At 40.2% G+C, this 17,786-nt stretch overlaps 1 protein-coding gene across 2 annotated transcripts in view; it reads left to right on the top strand.

Moving 5' to 3' along the window:
- st14a (ST14 transmembrane serine protease matriptase a) overlaps positions 1 to 17,786 on the top strand; it is a 42,548-nt gene that overhangs the window by 1,348 nt on the left and 23,414 nt on the right. For both annotated transcript variants that reach the window (XM_088345725.1, XM_088345724.1), the window contains one exon: positions 9,361 to 9,520. In XM_088345725.1, coding sequence (XP_088201851.1) covers positions 9,361 to 9,520 — 160 coding nt within the window. The remainder of the gene's footprint in view (positions 1 to 9,360; positions 9,521 to 17,786) is intronic.

The following is a 17,786-nucleotide window of genomic DNA, read 5'->3' as shown; positions in this document are numbered from 1 at the left end:
GGGGGAGAACATGCAAACTCCACATCGGAGGTTTCGATCTCATGACCTCATAACTGCCGCACGCGCGCTAACCACTGCGGCGCTGTGCTGCCCTTAGAGTAGTAGTGAATTTATGAAATCTTCCATACACAGGGTTCGTATTAGTGCTTAAATTCCTTGAAAATTCAACTTAATGTTGTTTTCAAGGTTTGAAAGGTGCTTGAATTTTGGCTGACGTACTTCTAAATGCTTGAAGTTGTTGCTCGGCAATCTGACTATGCCTCAAATGAGAAAAATAAAAATAAGAATTGGTATTCTTGGACTTGCACCCACCTTAAATACATCGTTAGTGTTGATGGAATCAATAATATTAATCAGGAATATGACAATTATTTGATAATTATTATCAACAATAACAACATATTATTTTTCTTTGAATGGTACTAGAGAAATTGGAAAATTTACTCTGAAAGTCCTTTAAAGGTGCTTAATTTTTGGCCATGTTGAAGGTGTACGAACCCGATACATGTTTGGAATATAGATCAATTAAGCCCCATCACACACAGGTAGAAATACACTGTATTTTCACAAATGGTTGCGGCTGTCCTAAAGCCCTTCCAAGGTGTTCGGTTGCTTCTGCCTCGCAGGAGCTTCAGATCGGATCCTGAATTCCTCCCGATTGTCCTCCATGTCGGGACTTGTTCCAGGAGTCCCTTTTCTTGTCTTCCTGAAATAGGATGGGTTTGCCTGAATGCACGGAAAACAAAAAAATATCCAACCAAGCCGCCATGTAGTGTCAAACTTAACTCACACATAATTTATTTGTGTGATATTAAAATATTGCAAAATATTGGCAAGACGTAAAAATGATGCAATACATTGAACCCTCTTTTATCACGGAGGTTACGTTCCTTAAAGAAACAGTTATAGGTGAAAAACTGTGAAGTAGAAATCTTTAAACTATTATAAAATTCAATATTTTATTATACACCAAAACCAAAGAACAAACTCTTTCAGAGGCTCAAGCATTTGTTGAACAAATACAAGTATTGTATTGATAGATAGATAGATAAATACTTTATTCATCCCCGTAGGGAACTTCACACTTCCAGCAGTATCCTTGTGTTGAAAAATAAAATAATAAAATAAAGATATAGAATACAAAAATACCCAATATAACGTTTTGCAATAGAGTATTTAAATAGTAGTACGGAAAATACACACTGTCATAAAAATAGGGTAATATGCAAATATGGGGGTGGGGTTTAATGTGGGCTTTTACTCCCCCGGGTGGAGTTAAAGAGCCTCATGGCATGTATAAATGTTTTTAACAATTAACTACTGTTCTGTCACTTCATAATTTTAATAATCAATGTGAACTACAGTGAGACGGTTTCGCCCATCAGATTGCAGAACACAATGCAAATCAGTCATGTAGCAAAACTGAAAACTGAACTGCGTTAAAAAGAGGGTTCACTGTACACGTAATTATCCAAAACTAAGCAAGTGATGCTGCTTTACGTCCTAAGTTTTTTTGAGAAAAAAAAATATTTTGAAAATACTATGAATTAATCAAGTGTGTAAAGTGCAGTTACCTCTTTAACCCCAAAATAGAAATTCACATTTTAACGTCTTCAGTAAGATTTACAAACTGCATCAAATATTAAAATGTAAATTTGCTGAACGTCAACACAGTCGATTCTTGGCAAACTAATTTAATGGTTTTGAATCGTTTTCTATTTTGGGTCGATCGCAGAATTAAAGTCGCTGCTTTTGGTTAGAAACATAGAACGTCACATTATTATTGTCAAAAGTACATAATTAAAAAAAAAATAGATGGATCCTCAAGTGCTACATAAAATCTCAGTGAAAGCAATGTTAACTTGACACTTAAGACGATTCTAATTTTGAAAAGCTAATACCAATGCATTTACTGTGACAACATTCAAGACTCACACACTCCCCTAAATTGGAAAATACTCGACAGGTTAATTCAGTACACTTAGAAAACGTGAAAAGTAATAACTTGTAGATAAACAAGTTTATAGTTTAGCAGACACTCAAAATAATACATCGATGTTGTTGGAACTTGTAAGGAGAACAGGAGAGGACTGTACAAATAAACCTTCTCAATGGCAGATTCTTAATCTTTTCTAAAAGCCCTCCAGTGAGCCTTTTCTTTTTATTAAATCTCCTAGTTTATAAAAATCAGATCCACCCTAAATGGTATGGAAATGAAATAACAAGGCGGAAGTGGCACGCAAGCGCGCTAAATGCGGCGGGTCCTAAATGCCGTATTTTGAAGTCGAGTCGAAGTTTTTGTTTTGTTTTGCTCAATAATTGAACTGAGTTTTTGATTTATTCGATATGGCGCCTCGAAAAGCAGTTTCTAAACCATGTTTTTGCGGTGCCGTGGACCATGGAGCAATGATTCAATGCAGCCACTGCAAGCACTACATCCATTACGAGTGCCCTGGGTTGTCAGTTCAGTAACAGCAACATTATTGTGACAAGGATGTAATCAGTGCATAGTGGTCAAAACAATTAACAACTATAAGGTACAATAGTCAAAATAAGGCCCTGTATTAAAAACAAAATAAACATATTAATTAATCACAATGTTTCTTTTTTTGTAACCTGAAAGCTTTGAAGTTGACTCTCCTTTACTTAAAGCTTACCGTCTATTATTGACACACATGCTAATGCTTAGCAGGATTGAAGTTTTTGCTTTAAGGCTCATTTTAAATAGTTCCTGTCCAATCACCATACTCAAGTGTGCTGATAATATTAAAATCAATCTATTCAAATTACCGTATTTTCCGCACTGTAAGGCGCGCATAAAATCTGATTTTTTTTTTTTTAAAAGCTGACTGCGCCTTATAATCCGGTGCGCCTTATATATGGATCAATATTGAATTGCAAGGTCTCGCAACTAAGAGAAGCAGCCACCGACTCCATTTTTCGCGCAGAAGAAGAAGTAGTGCGCTGTGCATACTGGGAAATATTAAACAATGATTCTCTTTTATTTGTGCGTTTGTATAAAGACCCTGAAATGGCTCCTATTAAGACACACGCTTACAACGCAGAGTTTAAACTCAAGGCGATCAGTCACGCAGTAGAACACGGAAATAGAGCAGCAGCAAGAGAGTTTAACATTAATGAATCGATGTTGCGGAAGTGGAAGAAGCATGAGGATGAGCTGTTTACGTTTTACATTTTACAGTTATTATTGTTTTGCACTTGTTATTGTTTTTGCAGATTACGAGTGTCATTATATTGCGATTGCACTAACGTTTAATTTACCACAACAGTATCAGACGGTTTTTTGCGTGTTGACTAAATGGAGGAAAAGTAAAATGTTATGCCTTGCTGTTGTTCAAAGATGTTAAAGATGGGTCACGAAAATGTTTTACCTCAGAGAAAATAATAAAACAGCTGTTTATTCATTTTGGGAGTGAATGGAGTTGTGGAAAGCTTGTTTGTTATCTATTAATAAAGTTTGACTGACCTATCTGACTGTTTTATTGACATTCCCTTTAGCGCGGCACCATCTAACGGTTGCATAACGTAACTACATCCTATACTGTAGCCAAGTCAAGTTAAGTCACATTTATTTATGACGCCCTTAATCACAAAAATGTCTCGAAGGACTGCACAGGATTACAATTACAAAATTGCACAATTACCTGATCTTCAACCAGCATGTGGTGCGCCTTATGTATGGAAAAAGTTTTAAAATATATCATTCATTGAAGGTGCGCCTTATAATGCGGAAAATACGGTAATTTATAGAACATTTTCAGACACCAAAGTGTAACTCTATATCAATATACCTGCATGCATATATTTGTTGTAAACTTTTTAAAAGATGCATTATGACTCTTAATGACAATATTACTCCAAAATGTCATTCTATTCATTTCAACGTGGCAAGACAAGTGTTTTAGTTCTGAGTCGGGTCACAAAACAAATCCAACACGTATCTAAAGGCACCACTCTCCTTTCTGAGGCGTTTTCGCATCGTATCCATGCGAGATCGTAATGTGTTAAGGCACGTCGTTTCCCCGTTGGTCCATTTTGTTTTCGTTTTCGCATTTTCTTTAATTAAAACTCGCGCCCACCGGCAATCCGTGTGGTTTTTGGATGCAATTCTCAGATTCATTCTTAAGCTGTGTCAAATACGTGTTATGTAGACTGTTGCATTGAGTTCTAAAAACATTGCTCTTTGAGATAGTTTAACCCCTTAACGGGCCGTCAGTGTTGAGAAGCAAATACATGTCTTCAGGGTTGGGTAGGGTTACTTTAACTGGATTACTTTCAATGACTTTTGGATTACTCCAATACCAAATATGCTAATAAAAGACAAAAGAAACTAAATATGAATAAAATGATGACTCACAGCACGTGGTAAGCTTTCTCTCCTGGCTTTGATCTCTTTGATCTCCGGCAAAACTAACATCAAATGCGACAGAAACAAAATGAATATAAATCCAAACAGCTTGCCAACATCATTTTTGCCGTTCCATGTATTCCGTTACTCCCCAAGCCTGCACAAAATTTAGTACTTTTATTCATATTTAGTTTCTTTTGTCTTTTATTAGCATATTTTGTATTGGAGTAATCCAAAAGTAATTGAAAGTAATCAAGTTAAAGTAACCCAACCCTTCAATGTCTTCACGATGTCACCAGTCACTAAAATGTGTCATGCCACATATCACTGTAAAGCTTCAGCTCAAGATATGATGCCAAAAGTTACCAATCACAGAAAAAATACAATCAGTATGAAACAAGGTACCTGAAAACCATAAAGCCAGTATACCTCACCCAAATAGTACCCTAGTATTCGATTAATGAAATGATTCCCCACAAACATAATCAAATTTCATTCGCAACAGTCGAGTGACTGCAACCGTGTAAATTATTTACTCCAAAACACACGATAATGCCGACGGATAAAACAAAAAAAAATAAGACTAAAAGTATTCCTGCATCATTTGACGATCCTTGTTGTAATCTGTCTGTTTTGCCCCACATTTCCCTTTTAAAAGTTAACAATCATGTCCGTTAGTCTATGACCTTTCAATTGACACTACCTTTGACCAATTACAAGCTTTTTTTTCAGTCCTTAGCCTGCTATAGCCTATAACGGCCTGTATTTAAGACAAAAACGACATGCATGACTTAGGCTCTAAATATATGCATATCTACAGGGTGTTTTCAAATCAGAGACCAAAATAAACGTGCATAATGCAACTAGGGAGGTTTTCCTACTGTTAAGTTTGGCCCCAAAAGGCCACCTTTGGAAACGCTACCTTTAGAAAAATGTGTAAAATACAATGTTTAGTTTTTCAGATTGTGATCAAATTTGACCTGGGACCAGGTATGGCTTCATGCTTTTGTCCCAGCTAAGATGGCCATGCCACACTCATCTGTTGGCATGATATTGCAAAAAAAAAAATAGGCGAAGATAAAAGTTTTCTATTTCTTTGTGTTTCAACTTAGATTACACAATGTTGGCTAACACATCAACCTTCCTTTTAGTCCTAATCCTTCCGATCTCCGCTTTCTTCCACTCAATCGCTTTACTTCCACATCCTCTCACATTTAGTGACCCTACAACTAGGGTTGGTGAGACCTTTCGATCTCCTGCCTCCCCTTTCTTTGCCTTGCTGTCTCTTAGGGAGTAGAGATAGAGAGGAGAGGATCCCCAGCCCCATCGCTCCCTCCACTTTACTCGCCTCTTACGACACACAGCCGACCACGGTGGGAGAATTTTCTTACCTCAGGACCCCTCACCACAGGGCATGAGGGCATTTTTGTTGATGATAGAAGGGAGTGGAGAGGTGTTGTAAAAGGATAGTAGGATGTTTGGACGCATTCTAAGGAATGAGCCGGGCACCTGTATGATGCAGCAGGGGTAAACCAGCGAAAGCTTTCGGGCCCTGTTGTTGAACAGAAGAGTGTGTTGCGTCACCCGAGTGACACGGCTGCTTTCTTGTGTCCCGTTTCATCTGGAGGGACGAAAAAATGACCAACTTAGGTACCGAGATGCTTAACCTTTTTGGGTGTTTGGGCATTTGGGTTGGCCATGGTCCAAAAATGTTTGTGTTTTATGCTATTTTTTTCCCCTTTTTTATTTTCTTTGTTATTGTATGTGTTTTTCTTGCTGTCGGTCACCACTTTTGAGGCGTATGACCAGGGTAGATCGATAGATAGTAGCACTTGCAGTGACGAGCGGCTGCCTTTTCCAGCAGCTGCCCTATTGTTTTATTGTCTGCTCCTATCTTCGGTGTTTTTTCTTCCCGTTTTGACAACTACACTATGGATTACTTCTATCCTATGGACATGGGTTTTAGCGCACAAAAAATGCATGTATTCAAGGGATTTCAACTCCTTGCCCTGAAGAATTCTCGTGCCGGCGTGATGAAGGGGCCTATCGGGGAAGAGGAGCCGGAGCTAGCGAAGCGGCTAGCGGCGTTATAAGTCTTCGGTACCATCCGTAATCATGGTAAATGCGAACTCACGACCAAATAAGATCATCGAGTGCTGGTGGAAAACATCGAAGCGCACAGGGAGCGCAGTTGCTGTGTTTTGCGGAAACGTGGCTCACGTTTAGCATTCCGGACGCTAACGTGTAGCCACCCGGAGCCCCCCGGAGCAATCCGGCTTCAACGCCGCTAAACAGAGACACGAAAGCCGGGGGGAATCGGAGAGGAGGCGGACTTGCTAACACGAGGTGGTGTATCCCTGGATTTTCACAAAGAAAAGTTTTCCATCTGCCGCAGGGATGTCGAACTTTTGGACTGGCGTGACGTCATCCATTCCGCTACAAGCACCCCTAGGGCATCATGTTCATCTGTTAATAAACAACGGGGTAGACTGCTGGAAGTGTGAATTTCCCTACGGGGATGAATAAAGTATCTATCTATCTATCTATCTATCTATCTATCTAGTGTTGCCTTTCAAAAGAGACCAAAAGCGTCCGTGTTTTCCAACCGTTTCAAGAACGGCATTCAGTTTACTTTGGTTACGTCTTGGATTGGGATTTTAGGCAATCTATACAGGAACGTTAAGGGGTTAATGCCAGGCTTAATCACCCAAACGCTCATTTGGGTAATGTTGACATTCTTCCCAGCTGCATCGGCAGCTAGTTCCCAGCAGGTTTGACAAGATTTGAGTCGAGAAACCTTTCTCCTCCTCCCCCGCTCCTCCTCTTCTTCCTTGCTCTACCTCACCCCTCATTCTGAGCTGCGACTCCTGCGTCATCTTCCTTTTCTATTTCATGACCACGCATCGATACCGTTTGCTACTTGTGAGAGTGGCAAAAACAAACATGACATCGTAGTCCTCCCGCCATTGGCACGATATATTTTCCTCAGCTTGGAAAGGTTCCATTTGTCGGTCAGTATGGACAGAAACATTCCTCGAATACGCAAGAAGAGACTTGCTGTCACTTATTTCCAGTTAAATAGGTCGAAAGTGCCTTTGAAATTGAAAAATTAACTGATTTCAAAGCTCGACTATAAACAAAGACTAACTTTGACATTGGGATCTAAATTTGTTTCGTTTTGGGCCTGCAAAAACAGCCAGGTAAACAGTCTTCATTTTTTTCCAGATGAATTTTAAGAAACGATTTAATTAGGGGGCAGCACGGCGGAGCAGTGGTTAGCGCATGTGCGGCACAGTTCTGAGGTCATGAGATCGAACCTCCCGTGCGGAGTTTGCATGTTCTCCCTGTGCTTGCGTGGGTTTCCTCCAGGCACTCCGGTTTCCTCCCACATTACAAAAAACATGCAGGTCAGGTGAATTGGCCTGTCCAGATTGTCCATAGGTGTGAATGAGTGAGCGAATTGTCTGTCCCTGTGTGCACTGCAACTGGCTGGCAACCAGTTCAGGGTGTCCCCTGTCCACTGCCCGAAGGTAGCTGGGATGGGCTCCGGCACCCCGCGACCCTACTGAGGATAAGCGGTGCAGATAATGGATGGATGGATGGATTTAATTCGGCAATTGTTTCGTAAAATGTTATTTAAATATACATGTATGTTTCTCGAGATAATGTTCTCATTTATTTGATTTTTACAAACAAAAGCAGTGGATTCATAGGTCTTGGTCAGCCTGGAAAAATATGGGGGACACTAGGCTGTATTTGCCCGAGACACACCACAGGAAGTGGTGCCCTGAGGATGTTGGCGGTCAAGGGATCTTGAACCTCGACCCAATACAGGCTAAAATTACAATGAACCATTTACAGTTTTATTAGCTTGTTAACATTTTAGCATTATTGCATCGAGTTTACAAAACATACCAAGCAAGTGAATCAGTGAGTGTCTTTAAAGAGACACTGTGTAATATTCGACCAGTAGATCAACCGAAAACGAGTGCTACAAAGCACAAGAAAGACTAAGGAGGCCCAAAGTGACTGAACTGCACAATTTTTCTTCTCATTCTTTGCTCAGATCAACCAAAAGACTTTTGTTTTTTTTGGGTACCCTTAGCAGCAAGCTCCCTCTACGTAATCAGGTTATGTGAAATAAATTCACATTTTATTTACCCATGGATATTTATGTCATAGCAGCACGGCGGCGCAGTGGTTAGCGCGTGTGCGTCACAGTTCTGAGGTCACGAGAACGAACCGTCCTGTGTGGAGTTTGCATGTTCTCCCCGTGCTTGCCGTGGGTTTCCTACGGGCACCACATGCAGGTCAGGTTAATTGGCCAGTCCAAATTGTCCCTAGAGCGAATTGTCTGTCTTTGTGTGCCCTGTGACTGGCTGGCAACCGGTTCAGGGTGTCCCCCGCCCACCGCCCGAAGATAGCTGGAATGGGCTCCAGCACCCCCGCGACCCTACTGTGGATAAGCGGTGCAGATGATGGATGGATGGTTAGATATTTATATCATAGTTGATGTATTTTTGCTTATTACTCAAGTTCATATTGTTTTTTATAATAAGTTATTTTTTTTAACCAATAGGAGGTGCTGAATGATACACAATGTCCAATTAAGTAATTAATGTCATCTGATTACGCAAACAAAGCTGTATGTATTTGAAAAGTTTAATGGAATAATTGAATTATAACTATTAGATACACTGCTATAATGTCACAATTTTCTGTTTACAACCTACATGAATGGCTTCTTAGGCCCTTGCCCTGCTCATTACACGGTACAACTAAGCATTTATCATTCTAATTTTAATATGAAAACATCCAGTTTTCACGTTATGCTCTCACATTATACATCAATTAATGAAAAAAAACATTACTGGACTTGTTATTTGCTGAGTTTACCACACACAAATAAACCAGACTTTCCTGATATCAGATGTCTGTCGAAAGAAGTGTCTCCTAATTCTGACCACAAATTGCCTGCATATGACCTCCAGGACAAAGAATGGGACACCACCATGCAGTTCCTGCCAGCATCGGACAACAAGAAGCTGGAGAAGAAGAAAGGCGTCGGAAAGGTCGGGGCCGTGATCGCCGTGCTCGTCTTGGCTGCCGTCATAGCGCTGATGGCTGGCCTGCTGGTCTGGCACTTCCACTGTAAGCCTTCCGAGCCCACCTTGACACATTCACAGTTCACATATACAGTGGAACCTCGGTTTTCGAACGCCTCTCAGTTCGAACGAATCGGAGTCCGACCAAAAATTTTGAGAAATTCTTGCTTCGCTGTTCGGTCAAAAAATCGGAGTTCGAAGGCCGGTAATGCGTGAGTGCGTAAGCTAGGGTGCGATGTTGAGCGGCGTAAAGTCAGTGCAAGCAGCAAAGTTGCTACAGGTGAAAAAGAAAAGTAGTGCGTACAACTATTGCATTTAAGAAAGAAATAATAGCAAAGTATGAAGGAGGTGTGCGAGTGTCTGATCTTGCCTGCGCCTTCTGCTGACCACCACAAAGGTAAGAAATCCTATTCATAATTACACTACACAGCATTATCTCCAGACAGAAGAGCAGTTTCAGCGACAGACTGCTGTCACTGTCTTGTACTACGGACAGACTGAAGAGATCTTTTCTTCCTCATGCCATGAGGCTCTTTAACTCTACCCGGCAGAGTAAAAGCCCACAGTAAACCACACCACCTACATTGCATATTACCGAGTCTTATTGCAATATGTATTCTGTGTAGCACTATTTAGTTATTCTATATAACACGCTACAGTGGGCATTTGCACGTCACACTGGGTATTTGTATATTGTATTCTTTTTGCTTTATTATTGTATCGTTCTCAGCTCAGGGATGCTGCTGGAAATGTGAATTTCCCTTCGGGGATGAATAAAGTATCTATCTAATTTATTTCTTTATCCTTTTTTTTTATTTTTACACGTTCATGTTAGCGTAATATTTCGTACGGAAGATCACGATAACGCGAACGTACGATTAGCCTGGGTTAGCTTTAAGTTTACATTAAACATTCAAGGTAAACATTGAGGGTGTTGGACCGGAGCCCAACATTAAGGGTGTTGGAACGGAGCCCCCTTTCCAATGAACCGTTCACCACTTGTTGTGGAGACCCGGGTGCTAAATGACTTGTAAACGACCTGATTTTTTTATTTTTACACGTTCATGTTAGCGTAATCTTTCGTACGGAAGATTACGATAACGCGAACGTACGATTAGCCTGGGTTAGCTTTATGTTGACGTTAAACATTTAAGATAAACATTCAGGGTTTTGGAGCGGATTAAAATGATTTACATTATTTTTAACGGGAAAAATGATTTCGGTGATCGAACGAATCGGTTTTCGAACAGGGTTCTGGAACGGATTATGGTCGAGAACCGAGGTTCCACTGTACTTGAATTTTGGCAGGTTTTTAGCAGGTATGTGTGTATTGTTGCTTAAATGGGCAACTTACAGCTTTAAAGGCATCAGCTAGAATTGATTACTTTCTTTGAAAATTTCACTGTGGATCCCTCAATTAAAATCCACTGATCAGTTAAACCAGGGGTCAGCAACCTATGATAAGCATGCCAGCAGTGGCACGCGAGCGCACGGTAAAATAAAAATGATTATGTTTTAAAAATACGCATTTTTACCTGAAATTTAGACATTTTCAGTTGCGCCGTTGTTGTTTGGAGGCTTTACGGTAGCGCCCCTCCTCTTCTGCTCCGTGTGCGAGTGTGTGTCTGCACAGCGACTCGCAGAAGAGTAGAAATCAGTGTTTTGACCCAGCCACAGAAACGGCGTGCGATAAATGAATGAATAATGACAGCTCTTTCAGCGAAAAAAATCTCGTTCCTTGACTGACGACTGGGGGCTTGTGCAAAAAAGGACTGTGCTGTTTATGCATTATGCCTCGAGAGCGTTGTACCTCGCACATCAAGTGTTAAACGTCATGACGAGACGAAACACGAATTCAAGGCGGAGACATTATAACGCGCTGTGTCCAGGTATGGCCAATAAACACAGACCCTAAAAACCTTTGTCACTGCTAAAAACACCACCACTGAAGCAAGTTATCACATTGCTCACTGCATACATAGCAAAGCACAGAAAACGATTTATATCTGAGACCAAATCAGCTGTTATTTCTGTTGCACTTGTTTTCAAGTAGCCTTCTGCCTTGTTGCTGTTATTTCAAGTTTTGATATTTTCTGATATAAGATTTAATTGATGAATGGTATGGTAGCTGTCCATAACACTTGTTTTTGATTGTAGTTCATTGTTGGTGAAGAATTATTGATTCTTGGTTGATTTTTGTGGTAAAAAGTTAGTCATGGATGTCTACAGGCCTCTGCGCATTTTGAAGAATAGTGGAAAATAAATAGGTCAGTTATACTATTTCAATGTCCATCCATGCTGTATATTCGGACAGGTGTGAAATGACAGTTCTTTCGGACATATAAAAAAAAATGTTGTGCGAGTTGTTGATCTTAGTGTGGCACACTAATTTACAAAGAAATTTGAAAGTGGCACTCCACACCGAACAGCTTGGCGACCCCTGAGTTAAACCATTAATGGTCACTGACCAAGGCGAGGGTAGTAGTAGGGTAATGATTACAGTAAATATGTTTATGTAAAACAATTCAAAGGCCGTATAGGCTCACGGCTTCCAATATGATTTCCTGACTCTGCGAATTTGCAAATAGAATTGTCTTTATTGACATCAATATCAAAGTGGTCAAACATTGTATGCAGGGTTCGTACGGGTGCTTGAAATCCTTGAAAATGCTTAAATTTTACTGTTGTGTTTAAAAGTTTGAAAAGTGCTTGGATTTTAGATGAAGTGCTTGTTAACGCTTAAATTGTTGCCATGTTACTAGGTTCAGGTGTTCAGATTGGGGTTTTAAACTAATTTTAGGGTTCCAAAAAAAAAGGATTAGAGCTACAGTTAGAAACAAAGGTTTAGGCTCGTAATTAGGGTTTTGAACCTAATTTAGGGTCCAAAATAGGTTTGGGGCTAGGGTTACAGCGAGAGTTAGGTGTAGGTTTAGGAACTAGAGTTTGAGGTCCATAAATTTTGGTTATAAACTCAATGTAGGGATCCAAAATTCGTTTAGAGCTAGGGTTACGGTATGAAACAGGGTTAGGGCTAGGGTTACAGCTAGGGTTGGATGTAGAGCTCAGTTAAGGGCTAGGGTTTAGGCTGTAAGTTGGGGTTTTAAACTGCTTTTAGGTTTCCAAAATAAGGTTGGCGGTAGTTTTAGGGTTTACGCTCTCGTTATTTTGATCGAAACTGGATTTCCTGTTTAATGGTACTGGAAAAAAATGGCTTTGAAAGTCCTTAAAATTGCTTGAAATGGCCCATCAAAAAGGTGTATGGACCTCGTGTATGCAAGTTATAGTAGTAAAGGAAATAAACACTGCATCTTAACAACAGTGCAATAACATTAGCAGCAACAACAAATTCCCAAATGAGTTGGAAGGTACTGTATATATTTTCAAAGTTTAGCACGGTTGTCTAGGATGGTGATGACCCTCTCTGAACCCGAGTTTTTCCTTGTTTCAAGCAACCTGTAGCGCCTATCAGAGGGCAACACGTCAAAAGGGTGGTGGTTGGGTTGAAAAGAGTCCTGGAAAGAGAATATTTTACGTTTTCATGTCCATGACCAAGATCTGTCAATGCTTTAGTTTCTTCATTTACTTAAAAATAATTATTCAAATTTTTGTAAAATAATGAAAATAACAATCAAAATTGGCCCTGCCCACTGCCTGATGATTGCTGGGATGGGCTCCAGCACCCCCGCGACCCTACTGAGGATAATGTTAAACTCAATTATTATTAAGACTATTTCGTGGCCATATTTACCCAAATAAAATGCATATATATATAGTTAAAATCGAATCATACCAAGAGCAGATTTCCTCACGTCCTTCATGTGATGTTGTTACAAGGGAAAGAGACCCCGCCCACAACGTGGGCGTAATTTATTATACTTAAGGGAGAAAGTTCACATGAGCATTTCACAATAAAAGAATATAAGATTGATAAACATACAAGAGATGCAATTAGACTGATTATTGAAACGTTACTTCATGTCTGTGTATATGAGAAACATTGTTTTTATATCTAGTAATATAAAAACAAGTTAATTACCTTGAGACAGAAATTCAAGAGATTTACATTGAAAACCTGACAGATAAGAGGTGCAGCTAATGAGACGAGATGAGACAATTAAAATTGGCAAAATCCAGAGGAACAAATCTTTTTCTCAAAAACATTGTTATTTCACTTATTTCAAATTTTCCCCGCAATGTTGTAATAAAACCTTTCGGTGTGTGAAGCATACATTGTTAAAATATATATTATTCTAATGATATATTTTTATTTTATCATATTTTTACCTTGTTTTCCCTAGTAAATTTAGAGAAATAGATTGCTAGATACTTTATTCATCCCCGTAAGGAAATTCATACTTCCAGCAGTATCCTTGTGTTGAAAAATAATATAATAAAAATAAAGATTTAGAATGCAAAAATAACCAATATAGCGTGTTGATGTAGAGTATTTCAATAGTGCTACGGAAAATACACACTGTAATAAAAATAGGGTAATATGCAGGATGGAGTTAAAGAGCCTCATGCCATGAGGAAGAAATGATCTCCTCAGTCTGTCCGTGGAACAAGACTGTGACAGCAGTCTGTCGCTGAAGCTGCTCTTCTGTTTGGCAATGATGCTGTGTAGTGGATGTAATAAATAGTACCTGAAATTACCCAAAAAATGTCAAACTAAGTAGTTTTAATAATATTTTTTGGGGGCGTGATTATTCAATCTAATTTTAGATAGTTATTGATGTCTTCTTTTCACCATAAAAATGATATTGACACTACTAAAAACATAACCTCCTGAATCATCATTAACAACAGAAGACTTAACACATTGTAATAAGCCAGGCACCCAAATTAAAATTAATTTCTCTTGGGAAAAAATGTACTCAAAAATATTATTATTTTCCTTATTTTACAATACTACTTTTTGCGGTACATCGAGTTACCTCGTCGTAAATATGCTCGATAAATAAATCTGCTTCCCTGTCAGTTGCTGCTCAGCAGTGTTTGGCAAACTTATATTAAAGGCGGAAAAAGAATAAACAGAAATAAAAATACACATCACTGAGAGAGCTCCCCGCTTTCTATTCCCTGCACCCCCGGGGTTCGCCCCACTGAGCCGCTTTTGATGAAGCGGGAGAAAGTTGCGCTCATCTTCTTCTTTCTCATGTCTTCTTGATGTTCTTTTATGACGGAGGCGTCATCCTTGACACCGAGCAATCCTCGGGGCTTTCAAGTTTGGGAAAAAAGTGGCACTTTTTATTTTCTTTTTTGAACCTGGAAAGATGAAATCTTAGCTCTTAGCTGTTTGCATAGGCGTCCAAACTTTTCACAGGGTTCGTACAGGTGCTTGAAATACGTGAAAATGCTTGAATTTTTATGTTGCTTTTTCAAGGTCAGGAAAAATGCTTAATTTTTTGGGGGGGAAGTGCTTGAAAGTGCTTGAATTTTCTTGCCCTTGTCGTATTTCGTGGAATCTGATCAGCAGAAGTAAATGGAAGGAGACCAAGAGGAAGGCCGCGATGGACGTGGAGGGATGGTGCAGGAAAGAGGTCTAAATCTAGTGGAAGCTAGGGCTCTTGTTGGTGATAGGAATGAGTGGAGGGGTGTTGTAAAAGGATGGTGGGATTTTTGGACGCGTTCTAAGGGATGGGTAGGTAACCTGTGTGATGCGGCAGGGGTAAACCAGTGAAAGCTGTCGGGCCCTGCTGTTGAACAAAAGAGTGTGTTGTGTCACCCTGACCCGATGATAGAAGGGAGTGGAGAGGTGTTGTAAAAGGATAGTAGGATGTTTGGACGCGTTCTAAGGGATGAGCAGGCCACCTGTATGATGCAGCAGGGGTAAACCAGCGAAAGCTGTCGGGCCCTGTTGTTGAACAGAAGAGTGTGTTGCGTCACCCGAGTGACATGGCCGCTTTCTCGTGTCCCGTTTCATCTGGAGGGACGAAAGTATGACCGACTTACGTGCCGAGGTGCCTAACTTGTGTGGGTGTTTGGGCATTTGGGTTGGCCATGGTCCAAAAAAATGTTTGTGTGGGTTTTTTGCTATTTTTTTCCCCTTTTTTATTTTCTTTGTTATTGTGTTTTGTTTTTGTGTTTGTGTTATGTGTGTGTCTTGCTGTCGGTCACCCCTCTTGAGGGATATGACCAAGGTAGATAGATAGATAGATATTTCGTGGAAGTCTGACTATAGACCACGCAATAAATTACGATTTTTTTTTTTTCCTGAGGGTGCGAAAAAGAAGCTGACACACATACTCTGGTGGCTTGTCATTATGGCGTTGTCATGTGAAGCGTCACCGCCCCTTATTTGTTGTACCCAAAAGGACCGCTCTTTTTAGAAAACCTGCTCCTTTGGCTCGGCTCACAGAGTAAAGCCAGCCCTTTTGGCTCCTCAGATTTTTTGATTTTTTTAAATGATATATTATCAATAATAAAGCATCATGCAACAAATTATTTAGTAATTTCTAATTTCATCAACTACTTAGCCCATGTGAAAACCGAAAAGGTGCACCATCTGAGGGCACATTGGACCCTACGAAGAACTGCTGTCAACTGTGCGCCCACGGAAACTTGGGTGTTATGGTCACGTCACAAGATCATCAGATAAGATCATTTTTAGTCCAGGGGGGCAGAAAGAGAGGGAGACTGAAAAATAACTAGGCTTACAACATTAAGGAATGGACTGGTGCCAACTTTGCCACGACCCAAAAAAGGGCCGGAACCATCAATGGCGGAGATAGCTGTCCAGAGTAGAGTCCTCATTGGTGCCCTGACGACCCATGCAGTTAAGGGATTTGTGAACCAAGAACAGTGAATTTCATATGTTTAGCAGTAGATCCCTTATAAATGGTAAATGGTCTGCATTTCTCTAGCGCTTTTCAAGTCAATGAAGACCTCCCAAAGCGCTTTACAATGTGCTTCACACTTACCCATTCACACACACTCGCACACCAATAGGGAGTCAGCCATGCAAAGCACCTACCTGCTTATTGGGGGCATTAGGGATTCAGTGTCTTGCCAAAGGACACTTCGGCATATAAAACCGAGGAGCCGGGAATCGAACCTTGGACCTCTTGATCCCAAGACAAGTGCCCTACCTCCTGAGCTTATAAACATATGAAATATTCATCTCATCTCATCTCTCATTAGCCACACTGTTGCTATAGTGCAGTGTGGCGTGCCGCTTATCCTCATTAGGGTCGCGGGGGGGCTGGAGCCCATCCCAGCCATCTTCGGGCAGTGGGCAGGGGACACCCTGAACTGGTTGCCAGCCAATCACAGGGCACACAGGGACAGACAACTCATTCGCTCATTCACACCTAGGGACAATTTGGACCGGCCAATTCACCTGAAATGCATGTTTTTGGAATGTGGGAGGAAACCGGAGTGCCCGGAGGAAACCCACGCAAGCACGGGGAGAACATACAAACTCTGCACAGAAAGTCTGGAGCTGGATTTGAACCCATGACATGAACTGTGCCGCACAAGCGCTAACCACTGCGCCGCCGTGCTCCCCTCATATGAAATATTGATTAGAATATTCACAGATCTAAAAAAAAAAACGTTCAGAATAAATGTTAATATACAAAAAAAAAAAAATTTACAATTTTATTTTAATCAATTTAGATACAGATCCTTTGCGAAAACCGCAAAAATATAAATTAAAATAAGTAAAAATCAAAAGATCAGCAGTCTGTAACATTTAAAGATTGAATACACTTTGCTAAGGAGCGTTCAATATTTTTAAAATGGGTCGAAATCAGGCATTTTTTCTGCCTTTTATAGATGCAGTACTTTTTTGGGGGGGTCTTCCGTATTCAATTCCATTGTTACCCAACACCTAAAGAGCCCGCTCAGTGTTTGTAAAAAAAGTTTGATGTAGCCAAGCTGCCAAGCATTGTTGAAGCAGAATGGCAGAATTCATGTCAGTTTATAGCAAACCATTGACACAAAAAGCTCAAAATAGCACAACGTGTGTGGTAGCAGCAAGATAGCAACTTTATTTTAGTCATCCAAGTAAAAACGTTTTTTTTGGATCAACGTTGGATTTCTGGAAAATTTTAAAATTGGCCTTGAGAGTGCTTGAAAAGTCCTTGAATTTGGCCATGAAAAAGTCGCATGAAATATTTTTCCGAAAGCAGGCCAGCTTTAGTAGGCTGATGATGTGTGAGAGCAGACTATTCAGCCTGGCATTTTTGAACCACCCCTTAATTTCTTTGTCCACTTCTCTCAAAAAATCAGTAACTGAGCCAAGTGGAATGCATTCGTGCTTTGATCGCTGGCTAACAAAAAAAGACAAACTTCCTTTTGCTTGAAATTTT

Source organism: Urocampus carinirostris, chromosome 10, assembly GCF_059441175.1.
Source record: "Urocampus carinirostris isolate Australia breed hairy pipefish chromosome 10, RoL_Ucar_1.0, whole genome shotgun sequence".
In the NCBI taxonomy this organism is placed as follows: Eukaryota; Metazoa; Chordata; class Actinopteri; order Syngnathiformes; family Syngnathidae; genus Urocampus; species Urocampus carinirostris.
Note: the sequence above shows the minus strand (reverse complement) of the source record. Positions and strands in the feature narration are given on the sequence as shown.